Source organism: Calonectris borealis, chromosome 13 (genome assembly GCF_964195595.1).
Source record: "Calonectris borealis chromosome 13, bCalBor7.hap1.2, whole genome shotgun sequence".
NCBI classification, from domain to species: domain Eukaryota; kingdom Metazoa; phylum Chordata; class Aves; order Procellariiformes; family Procellariidae; genus Calonectris; species Calonectris borealis.
This window is the reverse complement of record NC_134324.1, coordinates 22669825-22685662: the sequence shown is the minus strand read 5'-3', so window position 1 is coordinate 22685662 and position 15838 is coordinate 22669825. Positions and strand designations below refer to the sequence as shown.

The following is a 15838-nucleotide window of genomic DNA, read 5'->3' as shown; positions in this document are numbered from 1 at the left end:
GAGATTATAGAGAGGCCTGCCCTTTCAAGGAAGATTTGCTTTTCAGTAAAATACCAGCCCATACACACAGCTCACTGGGTGACGCTTTGCCACCTAGGGCGTTCTGTGTTTGCCAAACAGTGCAGAACAGTCCCCCCTCCCCAAAAGAAAAAGAGGTTTTGTAAGCAATCTTCTGAATTGTGTTTGCCGTGTTCCCTTTTTCAGGCTTTGAAATTTCTGAAAATCAAAAGCGGCAAGCGGCAATGACAGTAAAGAAAGTCAGTAAGCAAAAAGGTAACCGGCAACATGCCCTGTGCCTGGTGATGTGAGGGTGGAGCGGGCTGGGCTGAATCCTGCTGGGTTAGGATCCAGCATCCCCCTTGAATTTCCCCCTCCCCTCTCTCTTTTTTTATAAAATACCGTTTGTGCTTTGTATCCTTTCTTAATGTATCTGTGGGCCAAATTAATCTCTGGTCTAATGTGGTTGAAGGCAGTGGAATTTCACCAGAGATGAATTTGATCTCATGTCTCCAGTCTGATGTCCAGAAGCTGTCCCTGGGGGCAGAAATCTATCTCAGTTGTTTATCTCAGGCTGAAATGGCAGTGAGTGCGGAGCTGCGTAGGGCTTCTGCTAATTCCCAAAGTCTCCCATTAGCAAAGAAAGATGGCTGAAATACTGGAGATGGTGAGGGATCTATCCCTTTCCTGCTTTTGGGAATGGGACACTCATGTTTCCTGGGGCTACCTGTAACTTTTTAAGGACAGCACAGTAGCATCAGCTGTAGGAAATAAAGTATCTTAGTAAAGACATTCTATCTCTCTAATGTCAGATTCATTTCCCCACCCAGGCAGGCAATAGCCAACTAATAAATGCCATGCTAGATATTAAAGAGAGTCTCAACTGGCGAAACAGCCAGTGTTAATCATCTCTCGCCATAACTCTTGCAGCTACAGGTTTTGTAATAGTAAATATGGAGGGAAAGTCAGAGAGGTCATTTTTCAAGTTTTCCAAAGCTTCACAAAGTCGTAGACGTATCGATTCGTTACCAAAGTACCGTGGCACAACTAGGCCTATAAATGGGTTTTGAGAGAACTCATCACTTCTTGGCTATAGTCAGTTCCAGGCAGATTTGTCCCCGCTCCCTACAGGCATTGGGTTGTTTTTTGCAAAAGTTGAAGGAGCTCTTCGCTTTCTGCCTCACCTGTTTGTTGTCTACTGGCTTTGCTGGTCCAGTAGTGGTTCGCTGGGCCAGCTGTAAACTCCTTGGTTTGCTCTGTCTCTCCATTGTCATTAGTCTTCTCCTCTCGACTAACTTCCTATGTTGTCTTCTGAGATGTTCTCTAAAAACTCTCCTGGCCAGATTTTCTAAGCTCAAAGTATGCACCCACCCGAAAAGGGGCCCAGGGAACGCGTATCTCACACAACGCACATGCAGTTCAGGCAGTCGCGGACGCTGTCGCGAGCTGGGCTTTGCCGGTTGGCCCCTCACCACTTGCATGCTTGTCCCTCAGCACAGGAGCAACCACGGAGATCTCGGCCACTGGAAAATTAGAGGAACTGACTTGCATGATGGCCACGACCAAACCAGTTTTAATTGTTATTTTCTGTTCAATTAATGGTATTATTAATTAATTAAGGTATTAATTAATTAATAATTGTACTGTTCAGTCATTAAGTGACACGGTTCAAAGGTGCCTGAGCGTGCCTACCAGTATTCCCACTTAAATCACTGGACTTGCATCCTGACAAATATAATATGCCTAACCATACTTCTTACACAGCAATTGCTCTCCTGTTTTCTCTCTTTCTCTGTCTCTCTCTTTCTCTCTGAGATGAAAAAGGAGGGGCTATTATCTTAGACTTCTCTGACTATAAAATTAATTAGCTCCTAAAACACCAGTCAGCATTTCTTTTATGAAGAACGAGCTTATGCTATAACGCTGGCAGTTCTTTTTATGAGATGAAGTCCTCAAGTCAGACAGAAATTCAGTCAGACCCCAAGCATCAAGTTAAGTGAAGCCTGGTTGTTTTACTTAAGACATGAAATCTGAGAAACAACAAATAGGGTCATTAAATTAGTAGCTCTGTTTCTTTTGTCCCACATTGTGGTAATCATAGCCCAGTCTCAGAATAATTAAATTAAGTACTGGCATTGAACATTTTGCTGAAGACTCTTGGTTTTCTTACTCTCTGGTTTGTCTTGTGCCCGCGACCCACAGAGAGGCACGAGGTTGCCGGGGCAGGGAGCTGGTGGCATTGCTCAGAAGAGGGAGGTAGGAGGAAATTCCTGAAAGTTGGCTTTTAGTGACTGATTTTTTGAGTCTTGCCATATGCGTTTTTCATATATTGCCAACAATTTTTTTGCCAAAGACCTTGGCAGGCACTTGGGGCTGTGTTGCTGAGGCTGAGCTGCAGCTCTTGGGGCTGGGAACAGGCAGATGGGTGTGCCTGTGCCTCCCACAGCACGACAGTAGCATGGGAAAGGGCTTTAAGTTGGTTTTGGAGCATCAGTTATACCTGGAAAGCAGTGAAGCCCTTTAGGAGTAGGAATACTTCCACTGCATTCAACTGAACTATTTATTGATTTAAATTTACGGCCTTTGCAGGACAGGTCTCAGTGGTGACAGCAGGGCTTAACAGCTCGACCTGACATGTCGAGAGCCCCACTCCGTGTCAGTGGATGCCCATTACTCGCTCCTAGATTATCTCAGTTGTTCCCTCCACCTCTTAAATGGGAAACCATGGCTAATTTCCCTGTCACCGAATACTTAAGGAAGAGAGAAAAGCCGTGAAGGAGGTGACATGGAAAATGCAATCAACTTTGTTAGAGATGAAGCAGAAAAACATTTTTCAAATAGCATAAACTGCCGCTTATTTCACGCACTGTTGTACCACACCTCCCAGAAGTATTACTCTGGAGCTGGCTGGCCTGCGTTTGGAAAGGAAGCGTTTAAACTATCGCTCGCTGCAGCAGGCGAGGGAGAGACGCTGGAAGATCAGCTGATAGCAGGAGAAGAAACCTTAAAACTCTGCTTTTTAAACTAATGGAAACTTTATCCAGGTGATTAAGAGAGAACACAACTCTCAGTGTTTTGAGAAGTTTTAGATCCCAAAATGAGGGATCCCCAAATGAGCCCCCTCTGGAAGCAATCCCCCCCAACACTCACGTCTGCGCAGAAACGCGCACGCGTGCAGTGCCAGGCTTCCTTCCAAACCGATTTGATGATGCGCAAGCTCAGATTTCAGCAATATACTAGGATTTGCGCTACTTACTGGTTGGGCAAAATGTAATGATATTAGACCAGGTGCCTTAAGACAGCATTAAACCAATTTTTTGCCTTCTTTAAGTCCATTAGACATAAACGAAATGGGTAGTGTTGGCTCTGCACCTTACCAACAGATAGAGAAAAGGTCTGTTTGCTGGTTTGGGGGGTTTTTTTTTGCATTGATTGTTCAAGATTTTGCCTCTCGGTTACTGCCCTTTAGCCTCTTTCAATGTCAGTGTGGTAACTGGGAATAGAATTCAGTGTGGTGTCTCCTAGAAATAGTAAAGTAACAGAGCAATTTATTTGTCTTGACTTACAAAAACAACAAAAAACCCCACAACCCTTTTTAAGGTACAGCCAGTCAAGCGTGCAACTTTTCTGCAGATAAGTCCAGGTACCACTGAGGACCTTTACTGCCTGCACTGACACTGCAACATTAAGATAGCATCGAGTTGCACTTCCAAAATTGTGCTCGTTATTGACCAAAGCAGTGGAAACAAGTCTAAAATTCCATTGAAAATGGATCCTTTCTGGATCTCCAGTCCATCCTTAACATAGACACAGGATTATCCAGGGTACTTTTTCCATTTCTAAGTGTCTGAAAACAGAAGGCTCCTTTAGTGCCTCTATCCATCAAGGTCTTCTATTCTGCTGGCCACTTTTAATCTCCCCTCCAATGATTAGCGTTTGCAGCTTTCAGAAACATTCAGTTACTTTTCCGATCCCCAGCTTTGTCCAAATCTGTCCCCACGCAGGACAGCGTGTACACGTAAGGGATTTTTGCTCATGTTCCTAGAAGCTGTCAGCCAGGGGCGTCAGGGGGATTAGAGGTTCCAGTGCCCGGGAAGAAGACCCCATTCTTAAAGCACCATTTCCCGCTAATGTTTCCATTTTGGAAAATGTAATGTCTTCTCAAATTTAAAGAAGTGACCTTAGTGCTAGGTGGGAGGGTTTCCCACCCCAGAAGAGCTCTTCAGACCCACGCTATGAGCCAGCTCCTTCATGCCCTTCTGTCCGCCCTGTGTACTCTCCTCTGCACTGTGCCACAGCTTCACCAAAGCAGATGCCCGCAGCCCAGACAAGTCTTTACCTGGTGGTCTGGGACTTGCAGAAGGAGGGAAACATATAGTCAATCACCGTCACCCCTAGCCCTGAGCTCAGAAGGATGCTGTCCGTAAATCTCAGCTATGCAAACCCAGCAGGGGTTAAATCATCAGCCAGCATGAACTGCTTTGGCCTGCAGTAAAACACCCCCTGAGTCACTGAATTTTCCTGCTAATTTCTTCCTTTCTGATCACTTGAGCTCATGACGAACTATGTCATAAAAACCCTGACCCAAACACCCAACAGCTTTTCTCTGACTTCTCACACTTCTGCACTTCAAGCTCTGCCCCAGCAAGTCTGCAGCCCAAAGCAGATGAGTGCAGGTTAGCATACTTGTGCTGGCTTCACCCAGCTGGCGAGGACAGGTCTTACCGGGTAACAGAGTCCGAAGGTCCCTCCTGTGGTTCTCCTGAGTGTTTAAGCCTATTTTATTGCATCTTCGTTGCTAACAAGATTGACAAGGCCCTGACGTGTTTCCCCATGCTATTCACACACGTAGGCATAGCCTCGGGAGGGTTGGAAGAGCCTGAGCAACACATGGACTAACCCCTTTGAAACAGAGGGACATTTGCATTTTCAGATAATCAGGGTCACTTCCCTTTTTTCACAGAGCTTCCCACAGCGTAGGTGAAAGAATGGAGCTAATCATGTTCTCGGTGGTATTTCCCCACAGATTCAGAGAAATCACAGAGCTTACCCCATTGCTTGTAAAACACAGACCCTACCCAAAACCTGCAGAACGCAGGCGTTACGCAGTGCCCATCTGCGGCTCGCCCAAGCACGTCGTGCTTTGGGTCCGCAAGCACTAGTCTCGTTGATGATAGTATAGATAGGTGGCTTCTCACTCAAGGCAGCAGTAACCCAGCTGGAGTCAGCAGTATCATCTCAGATCCGGTCAGATACACAAGCTAAGGCAAATCGTGAACAAGTTCTTGGCTGGGAGATCTCTGAGGATGGTACCGGTGACTCGGCAACGGGCACGTGCTTCTGAGCAAATTCTCCAGGGGAGTTGTTTGGTGAGATGTGAAACGGGCCTCTTGGGTTTTCCATTGGCCTTCGTTTGAAGAGCCACGATGTTGCCATCAATGTCACGTTGAGATTCCGACTAAAGTAAGTTTGTCAGCCCAGATACTCCCGCGCTTTCGGTTTGGTGAGGTGTTTTAGGTAAGGGGCAGTGTTGCTACCCAGAAGAGGCTGCATTTCAGGGCTGGATGGATGAACTGATCTCTTCCTATCAATGAAACGGACAGCGTGATCTTTGCCATCGGTGTACAGAATGCTGGAGGAGAGGGAGGCTATATAAATACAAGATGGGATAAATTAGTTTTCACCTGGCTTTGACTGATAAAGCTCTAGGATCATTTATTCCATCTTGCCTCACTTAGCTTTTGCTTATCACATGAGGAATCATGATCTTAACGTCTAGTCTAACAACATCAGTTGCAGTAACAGACTTGTTAAATAGACTCAGGAAGGTCAAGTTACCTCAGTATTTGCAGAGACGGTGGTTGGCTGTGGAGTGGCCAGGACACAAGATGACTGTTTTCCTTGGTTGCATTTCTCAAGCTGCAGTTAGCCCTTTTCCCTCCCTCTTCCTCCAAAACAGAGAAGTTAGGCTAGTGGCTAGAAAAGGGAGCTGAGGCATGTTCTCCTCCCTGGTACCATCCCTGGTAGTATCTACCTCTGCCAGGCTGTTGAGTAAAATCCCCGGCAGTGTGAAGAGCCGTGGCTAATGCACCACTTAAATTCCTCTTGCGTTGGGCGAGTATGACAAAATTTGAGGCGGGTAGTTTAGCCGGGAAGTGTAAGCCAACGAAGTCCGCGGCGGCTCAGGACTGCCTTCGGAGGCAGACGTTTCCTGTTCACAGCTGCCATCCACACCTCTTGCTGTAAGAACGGGTCTGCAATCAGGGAGCAGAACTAATATCAGACACAGCGTAGTTTGCTAGCTCTGAACGTACCAGCAGCCAAGTGAATAGTGGTCAAGTGCTTTGAGATCCTCTGTTGAAATGTGCTGAAGAAGGGCAAAGGGCTGTACCCATTCAGCCGTTGCTGCTCATTTCTTTAACTTAAACTTGTTGCTGTTGCAGGAGTAATTAACCGTACAACAATTAGTGTTCTTGAGGTATGTTCCTGGCTACCCCCTGTTGTGTATGGGTTACAATATTCAGGAGGAAACCGAATTCATGGGATTTCTGAGCATGGCTCCTGAAAGATGCAAGTCTGCTCAGCTGCTGTGGAGATCAGGGGGAGATGAAAGGTTCCTCAGCGCAGCACTGCTGCCTTTCCTACCAGCAGCCTCCACTCGGCCAGCAGAGAAAGCAGGTGTTGGTATTTTATTGTCTCCCACTCAAATCTGGCTAATGAACAGCATGACAGCTAGACAGCTAGGTAGACTTTTCTTCTGTGAAATAGCTCCTGATAAAAGTATAAGCTAAAATCTTAAAGGTTGAGGATGGAATAAACAGCTTGTGAGGCAAGTTTCCATGGTTATATACAGGCAACTCTGAGTGTATTCGTCTATGTTTTGTATTCGGTCTGGAAAGGTGCAGTGTTAATGTAGCTGTCCTGCTATATTATAACTGGGTCTGTCTGCACGTGTCCATGTGGATTGCCTGTGAGTTAACAGCATGCTCCTAAATCTTCAAGTGCTACTGAAGCCCTGTTGTAACCTCAGATAGAAGGGAAAAAAAGAACTAGAAGGGAAAAAAGAGGCAGTTTTAAATCTTGTTAATTGTTTTCTTCTGAGTGAGAAATCCAAAAGATTCCAAGTGACGTTGCCCAGTACTAAAAAAAGACATGATTTCAACTGAGCACAGCATCTCTTTTTTTTGTCTAGCCAAATTATAAACCCTGGAGTTTTCTTTTTCTCATTCTGAACAGATTTCCACAACCCCCACCCTGCTGAACGATCTTGCTATGCAGCTGCAGCCTTTATATTCTGCTACAGTGCAGAATTATGCATGAACCAGCAGAAGGAGCTCCAAGTCTGGGCATCGGTGTATAGCTGCTTTCTTACGCCTTGGAAAGGCAGCGCAGCAGCTGTGTCTAAAAATCATTACCTATCTATCAATTCTTTCCCTTTGCGCTTTGAATTCTCTTCGCCAAGCAGCCCAAAATTGCATTGGAAAAGAGCTTTGCTTATTTCTTTCTGTTGAATTGCAGTGGAGTTATGGCTTTGCATATAAAAAAATCCCTCAAGAGACAATTTTGCACAACGGCCCCGAGTTCTGATGAGGGAGCAAACCACTTCAGAGCAGAACAGAAAAATACCAACCTGTCATACTTTTTCCCAGAATTGCCCTTTCTCGGGATTTGAAGATGTGCAGATTAGGTGAATCTCCCTCCTTCCCTGCCCAATTCCTGTGTTCCACCTTGTCAAGAACGTGGGTATGTCCAAAAAAAAAAAAAAAAAGGCCATTCTTGGGGTACCTCAGGCTATTGCAAAGGGCTGTATCACAGTTTCACAAGAAAATGTATTCTTATGGAATTATCAGCCTGACTTGCCAGAGCACAAATGTTTTTATTTGCATGTCCACAAACACACGGTAATTATGCATGCCATTGAGATCCGCAGTCTTGATCATTCAGGCCATGGAGGCCATTTGATAAATGTGATAAATATGCAAACCTTTGGCTGCTTGCTCAGGTAGAACCAGCCAGGGTCTTTTGCCGTTCATCCAGCTTAGATGTTAATGCCATAGCCTAGATCCTCGAGCAGAGCCACATGACCAACTTTGAGAATATGGGTCTGAGCTGCTTTACTGAAGGGAGTGGCAGTGTGTGCATGGGTATGTTTCAAGCAAGGATAGACATTTTTCAGGAGTTGAACCAAAAAGGCTATTTTGGGAAAGAACTGAATGGGGTTTGCTAGTGATCTGGCCAGGGGAGTCTGCCTTTTTCTCTTTTGGAGAAGACAGACTATGGATTACATTCTTTCAGTGTAACTCCATCAACGTCAGTGGACGTCAGCCAGACTGTCCTTTCTATACTTCTTCAGCCTCCCAAGCGCATAACGTTTTGCTGATCCAGGAGATTTCTTAGCATTTCTGTATCATGATTAAAATACATTAGTTCACCCTCCACAAATTGGTTTAGAGACAATGAAGAGCCCAGCCCAGCTCAGCAAGGCAGACCGGATACATCACAAGGCTGACTGCAGCTCTGCAGCCACAGGATGCAAAAGACATTGGGCCATGTCATTAAAGCAATGGGGTTTTAAGGTCTTCCAAAGCTAGAAACAGTTGCTGTATGTCCCTTAGTAGCAGCTTTAGATTCACAGTCTTTTGTGTTGTAGAACATTAGTTAGTAATCTTGGTGGCACAAGGACTGTTTGCCTTTGAAGTAATTCCTGGTCCTTTGGGTCAGTCGAAGATCCAAACCACTTACCAGACAGAAGAAGATATATTTCCAAACTCTAGACATGTAAAGGACCTGTACCACATCCTAACCTTCCCACAGATCCTAAAATTCCTCACCAGCCTCTGCTGGGAAAAGTGGCCAAGGCACTAAAGGCTGGTGGCTTCCAGGAGGATCCAGTCTTGTGTGGGCTAGAGTTTGCCCTCCAGAGCAGACTCTGCAGCTGCCTTCCAGCAAGGCAACTCGGAGCAGGACAGTGGTAGAAGGGATGGAAGAGGTAGGGCAGAGATGAGCTCCAGCCCATGCTCTACCCTTATGGGACGTCATTGGCTTAAGTCACATAGTGTGGTAAATTCAAATTGATGGGTGGGGCCATGCTTGCCAACAAGGATGGTGTAGAAGTTGTCTCAGGTATCCTAGAACTGACCCTGTCCAGGTTTGGGCCAGGACAGCGAGGGCTTCGGGGCTGCACTCCGCTCTGCAGGCTTTCTGTGGGAGAGACAGGGAAAGACAGGGCTTGGGAAAGACAGGGTGGAAAACTTGTTGATGAGTAACTCGATTCCAGCATGCAATACAAATGCAGAACATGTCCAGGTTGTTCTTTTCAAGTAAGTTTGAAATACTAACTGTGATGAATTTGTTAAAGGCTGATAAGTATGAATCATGGAGCGGTTTTTGTCCACCGTAAGGAAGGATCGTGGTTACTCCCTACAGTGGACAGAGAGCTGCATGATTTGATGGTATTTGCTGTAAAGAAGGAGAAATCAGTCAGACATAGTCAAGGTGGTACCTCCATTTGGTCTGAACCTTTTGAGGATTTTAACAACCCTTGACTGGTAAATTCTATAGCAAGGAGAAGCAAATTAATTCTCTTTCCTGAAGCCATACTAAAGCGTTAGCTTTGTATCTCGAAGAGGTCCTGAATTACAATCTGGCAACGTATAAAAGTTGTCTGATGAGCTCCATGAGTGCACTTTGTGAGGTTTTTCCTTTGTCTGTAAGTACCCGACTGTGTGCAGCCTTCCTGTGCCCGGGCTGGCCGGCGCTGGTCCCGCAAAGCATGTGTTTGTGTGTGGGTAGGAACCGCTAACTGAATGCAAAGAGTCGCATTTCTTTTACACACGTTGCTGTGGTACCTGGGTGCTAATCACCGTATTTTGCCTTCTCTAGCACCTTCCCAGCCGAGGATCTCAAAGTGTTTTACAAACATTAATTAATTTAGCTTCACAACCCTCGTGTGAGGTAGGTGGGTGATGCCATCCCGCTTTCCAGATGAGGACACTGATCTACTTGGGTAGAGTCGCCTCGCTCCTGCAGTTAAAACCAGGGGAGGCAATGGCCTCGAGATGGCCCTTGCGAAGCCTGCCACCCGTCATGCGGCCGGGGCTGCCCTCCCCGCAGAAGGAAGAGCAGTTCTGCGTGCAGCAGAGGGGATCCAGAGATGGCCAGAGCTTACAGCAACCTGCTTCAGAGCCCTGCTCCTCTCTCCTTCCTGCCCTTCTCTGGAGTTGTGGTTTCCAGCCGGTCACGCTGCCCTGAGGCTGAAGGAGGGATTATCCCTCATCAGCGGTGTTGCGGGGAAGGAAATACAGAAGTAGCTGTACTGCTGTCCCCTGTGGTCTACACTTTGGTGGTGACCTGCCTCCCTTCTGCTCCACTTCCATTCACCCAGAGCCGCCCTTTCTACACCATCCTTTACCAGAGGTTGCATAGGTCCCAGCTTGCTGAAGCTGCCCCTTTCCATGGGAAAGCTGTAAGGGCAGCATCCCCTCACCCCGTCCCTGCACAGGAGCTGACTCACGTATGTGGGAATTACGCATCTAGAACCTGCAAGTGTAGCCTTGCCAGTCCATCCATTGCTACCAGTTTGGATTGAGCAGAATCAGCTTTTTCTGCGTTGCGTGCAGCCGGTTTTGGCTGAAACCAGACTGGTAAATTTAAAACGAACCCTATGGAAAAGTCCTACAAACCTTCCTGAAGAAAATAATGAGTTCCCTTTGTATAGGCAGAATAGCGGTGAAGCGGCACGGGCCCCTGCAGCGCAGCGCTTCCTCCAGCGCGGCTCTGTCCCTCCTGGCGCAGGACGGTGCCGAGTGGTCCTCGGGGTCGCGCTGCTCGGGGCTGGTCACCGGGGCACGTGGGGGCAAAACCGCTTTCCAAGCGTAGCTGGGCGGGAGGGTGAAAACGCGCTTGGAAACAGCAAGTGTTAAGTCTGCGAGAGGGTCGAATGATGCGGTTGTCTGCCTCCGTCTGACCAGGCTGATACTGCGACCGATACACGGCCTGGCCGTGTTTGTGCCTCGTTAGGTCACACAGGACTTTTCCATGAGGGCAGGCAAAATCTGCCAATGCAAAAGTAATGGATCTCTTCCAGATCTTCAACTCGCGGTCTAGTGTAGGTGGCCTCTGAGCTGAGAGTTCGGGCAGCTGCTGCGTTCCTCCGTAGATTTGCCGTCTCTAGCACATCTCCCTGTTGTTTGGGACCCTGGTTATTAAGCGATAAGAAGCGATAGCATGACGAAGAAAGACTATTGACCCAATTGCACTTTGACTGATCTGTTTCTTTTTCCCCCCAATCATCGATGCAGGTGTGAGCTACTCCAAGTCGGTTCCTCCAGCCTACCCACCACCCCAGGATCCATTAAATCAGGGACAATACATGGTGACAGATGGCATATCCCAGTCCCAGGTCTTCGAGTTCACCGAACCCAGACGCAGCCAGGCACCATTCTGGCAAAACTTCAGCAGGTTAACACCATTCAAAAAATAATACCTAGAGAGATGGAGAATTTTAACTTAAAAGAACTAAAATTTAAAAATAAAAATAAATAAAATTATATTTATAGATGGACCTTTTTTCGGAGAAGCACTGTTGCAACTAAATATATATACATATATATATATATACACACACATTTTAAAAATAATAATATATATACATATATGTATATATATAGAAGGACCAAAAACTTTTTTTGTTGTTTTTGGGAAGCAATCTGCTACTAGATACTAGGAAGCACCAATGATTTCTAACCATGTGACCTATTTTATTTTGTTCCATTGGTCGGACATCTTTTTTATTTTTCTTTTCTTCTTCATTTTCATTCAAGTCGTCATTGGCATCCCAGAATGCTTTCTCGCTTGTGTGAAGTCGTCATCGAAGTTCCTCATGGACTACATTGGTGTATATTTTATTTGATCTTATTTATGGGGGGGGTTGTTTGTTTTTTGGAGTGCCGGGAGATCTCTGCTCCCTCTCCCTCCCTCTCCGTCCCTTCCTTGGCTGTCCCCGGAATTACCATTTCAATGAAGAGCATCGACCCTTTCCCGTCCCCGTCCTGCATTCTCTGGTCTGACTCGTGCCTGTCTGGATGTGCTCCCTTGTGCACCATGCTCTGCTGCGCAGTATTTCTCTGGCTTTAACTGTTTTGTTGTGGGCAGGCGAAAACAAGCAGAAGGGGTAGCAGCTATTTAGGAAGTGAGAGATGGGTTTTCCTCAGTTAATTTTCTGCATTTTTTTAAGCACTGTCTTTTTCTCAATTCAGTGTGATTTGTTCACACTCGGAGTAAGACTGAGAAAAGAGTATCACGGGCTTTTATTTCTTTTGCATTTAGTTTTATTTCTGTGGGGTTATCTGATTTATTTTCTTTTTAAGCTGAGACGCGACTCTGAAAAGCCCACTCCTATCTTTGTTTTCCATGCAAAGATAAAAGCTTAAAACCCGATGGCTTCACGCCCTCCATTCCAGCTAGAGGAAAACTGGCTATTAGGCTCCAACGAATGGCCAGTTTTCTTTCTTCGGGAACCAAGGTCCCATCCCGTTGGCCACACTCCGGCCTGCAGAGTCCTGCGTTAATGAACCACTAATTGCCATTTGCAGGAGCAGTGATCCCAAAAGCGAGGCCATGACTGCACCCACTGCCCGCTCTACTCTGTTGCGTATAAGATCCCCGGCTTCACTTGGGCACTGCCCTCCCAGGCAAGGCGTGAGCTGCCGGTAGGGACCCGTTAGCGGGAGGCTCATTGCCTAATTGGAAGTATTTACCTGATACTCAATGCGCCCAGGCTGCAGAGGAGTCGAGAACTGCCTTTCAGGAAAGACAGGGATGTGACCTGAGAAGTTTAGCCCTATGACCATGGTTACGTGGCCCGATCTAAACCAGTGATCAGTTTAAGCTAAATGGCATCGGTGGTTCAGCAGAGGTGTATCAGTGTCGGGGGCTCTGGAGCGATTAGCTAAACTCTCCAGGTCTCTTTCTCTCTCTTTTTCTCCCTCTGGAGATTCACAGCTCTGTTTTCAAAGACGCTTCCTACAATTTCAGCCTTAAGGACTTTTGTTTGCAAGCGCAAAAGCTTATGTTTAAGCTTGTAAAACAAATCAGTGTGCACTAGGATGTTTTTTTTTTCCTAGGGCAAATGAGACTGTTTAACCAGATTTAGAAGATCAGCCTAAACACTTTGCAGAGCTATTCTGCAAGCTCCTTTGAAAATGTGGGATGAAGTGATTGATCACGGTATTTATCATTTTCTTTTGAATCTGATACACCACATAAGCACCCCAGGCCAACTAGCGTGGAGATACATTTTTTTTCGCCCCCAAGAAATACAAGCGAATGGGAAGAGCAGAGAATGTGATTTCAGTATTTCCATGGAGCCTGTTTTATTTCAGGGCATATTTCAAGGCAGTGGCTATATTTTTTATTTAAGTACAAAAATAATCTCAGCACTTTTTAGTCATCTAGAAACTATCAATAAACAGCAAAGCCAGATTAGTGTTTTGGAGAGGAAGAGTGGCCCCTCTGTGACAGGCAGCAGCGAAACACCGGGAATCCCAAATAGGAGGCAACCCGATTTTATATCAGAACTTATTTTTATGCTCTTTTGTATCTTTGCATTTTTATGGTCAGATTTTAATATTGAATATGTAGCAAATATTATTTTGTTTCTTTAACAGAATGGGTATTTAAAGAAGTGAATGAGATGGGTTCTCAGAAGTTAACGGAAATGTTTTACTGTTTCTGAATGGCTGGAGAGATGCAGAGAGAGAGAGAAAGAGAGAGAGATTACAAACTGTTGTCAACATGATGAAAATTTCACTTATTCCTTTGCCTTTTTAATTGCTTAGGGGAAAAAAGTAACAAGCACATTAGTTAAGCCTGTTCATTTACTGTTTTGTGCCTCAGAGAGTGAGAATGAGACATCCATAATTTTTATGAGAAGATGCTTCCTAAATATTCAGCACTAGGAAAAAAGAAACACCACCGCCACACCATTATTTGCATCATAAATCAAGACTCGCTTGATCTGACAAGGCCACTTGTTGGACTCGCAGCTTCTTTCTTAAATGGAAAGCCAAAACAAACTAGCGTTGCTAGTGCTTGCCGAAGCCAGGCGGCAGGCAAAGCAGATGCAGGCGTTTGTTCCAGAGGGAAGAGGGGCTTGGCTCTCAGGCATGGCATTCAAGAAAGCTCTTCCCCTCCATAAATTGCCAAGGTGCTGCAAGAGATGGAGCGTTATCGCAGAGAAGAACCAGCACTGGGTCCCACTTTTCCTGCCCACTGTGGCTTTCCCAATAGGGAGCGGGGCTGGGCTGCCTCGTGGCCAAAAGTGCTGGAAGCAGCGCAGACGCAATCGGATCGGGGTGATTTTGGCTGGGCATCTGATACAGACTTCCATTTCAATGCCAGACAGGAGGAACCCACTTACCATTCCATATGCAGAAACAAGAGAGTTGTAACAAACTTACATGTTTACGGTATTTCTCTGGCTGAATCTATATATATATATAAAAAATAAAAATACCCTCTTCCCTAGGTAAATGACATGCATTACCCCTTGACCTAGACACTAGAACAGAGGATCTAAATTCAAGACTTTCGCCTCCCCACCCTCTCCAAAAAGATCAAACAAGAACCAACCTAGGTGCATCTAACAGTTGTAAATAGAAAATAATACATAGAGAAATATATTTGAAATTTGTTTCAGTTTCTGGATGGTCGCTGGCTGTCCATTGCAATGTTATTGATAGTACACTGTGGTGCTTTGGGTTTCTGGTTTTGTTCTCTTTATGCTCTGTCATCTTTTCATTGCAGCTACATTTCAGGGAACATGTATATTTAGTAGCTATTGTAAGTTCTGCATGGCATCACCAAGCTTATTTTTCCTTAAGAAGAAAAGAAGAGTCTGTAGGAGTTTAAAGGCACTATGACGACAGGGACTTGTAGCAGAGAATGTAAAAAAAAAAAAAGGTTTTTAAAATTCTAGTTTGAAGCCAAATACTGATATTTTAGTGCTTTTGGGGTTTTAACAGTAAGAGCAAAAAAAAAAAAAAAAGAAAAAAAAAAAAGGATTTTGGTAACCCAGCTGATCCGCACTTGCCAGTTTTATTATTTTGTTTATATTGGACTGTTTGACCCTGTCAAACAAGTGTCAAAGTTGTGTGTATAAAACAAAAAAAGTGTTTAAAAAAGTGTTGTAAAGACACTGAGCCTTATGAAAATATTTATGGAATTAAATAAAAAGAAGTGAAAAGGCATCTGAAGGCATTTTAAATCATTTTCCTCAGAGCGGTCTCACCCTCTTCCCAAAGGCTGAGCACAGATCGCTGGGGTGGGGCTCCAGCTTGTCAGCAACGCAGACGCTAAGACATTCATGTGTGACCAAAAAATAGGTTTGTTCTGGAAATATCCCACCTCCCCTTGCTTTGTGTCCTCCATCTGACCTGAGTGAAATGATTAATGAGTAGCTGGAGGTTCAAAGCTGACAAAATACCGCCTTGCAAGTGCTGGCAGGGCTTGCTCTAAGCGGAGCTCGGATCAAGTCTTCTGCGAAACATGGTTTTAAAATGCTTTCTGTTACTGGACTTTGCTCAGCTCCAACCCAGACCTGAAGACAGCCGAATTCTCCAAACAGACATCTAATCACAAATACGTTGTGAGCAACAGAAGCAGCCTTTTGGAGCATGTGGCCGTAGAGCAGGGGTGGGTTTCGAGGGAGGGAGCCTGGCCAGGCGCTGCTGAGCCCGAGGGGGTGAGCAGGGCCCTGCCCTGGCGTTGCCTTGGCGGGGAGGGAGCAAGTGCCCGCGGGGAGAAGGAACCCCGTGCTTTACCCCTGAAAGGCAAAGTGCTC

The 15838-nt window shown here is 45.7% G+C and overlaps 1 protein-coding gene across 16 annotated transcripts in view; it reads left to right on the top strand.

The window, feature by feature from the left end:
• Nucleotides 1-15245, top strand: part of ARHGEF9 (Cdc42 guanine nucleotide exchange factor 9) — a 192878-nt gene extending 177633 nt beyond the window's left edge. For 8 of the 16 annotated variants that reach the window (XM_075162516.1, XM_075162515.1, XM_075162520.1 and 5 more), the window contains 2 exons: nucleotides 205-273; nucleotides 11298-11570. In XM_075162516.1, coding sequence (XP_075018617.1) covers nucleotides 205-273; nucleotides 11298-11479 — 251 coding nt within the window. In that variant the 3' untranslated portion in view covers nucleotides 11480-11570. Of the gene's footprint in view, nucleotides 1-204; nucleotides 274-11297; nucleotides 11571-13893 lie in introns of those variants that run through there. The other 8 variants (XM_075162513.1, XM_075162529.1, XM_075162519.1 and 5 more) reach the window with 2 other exon arrangements.
• Nucleotides 15246-15838: the final 593 nt, after the last annotated feature.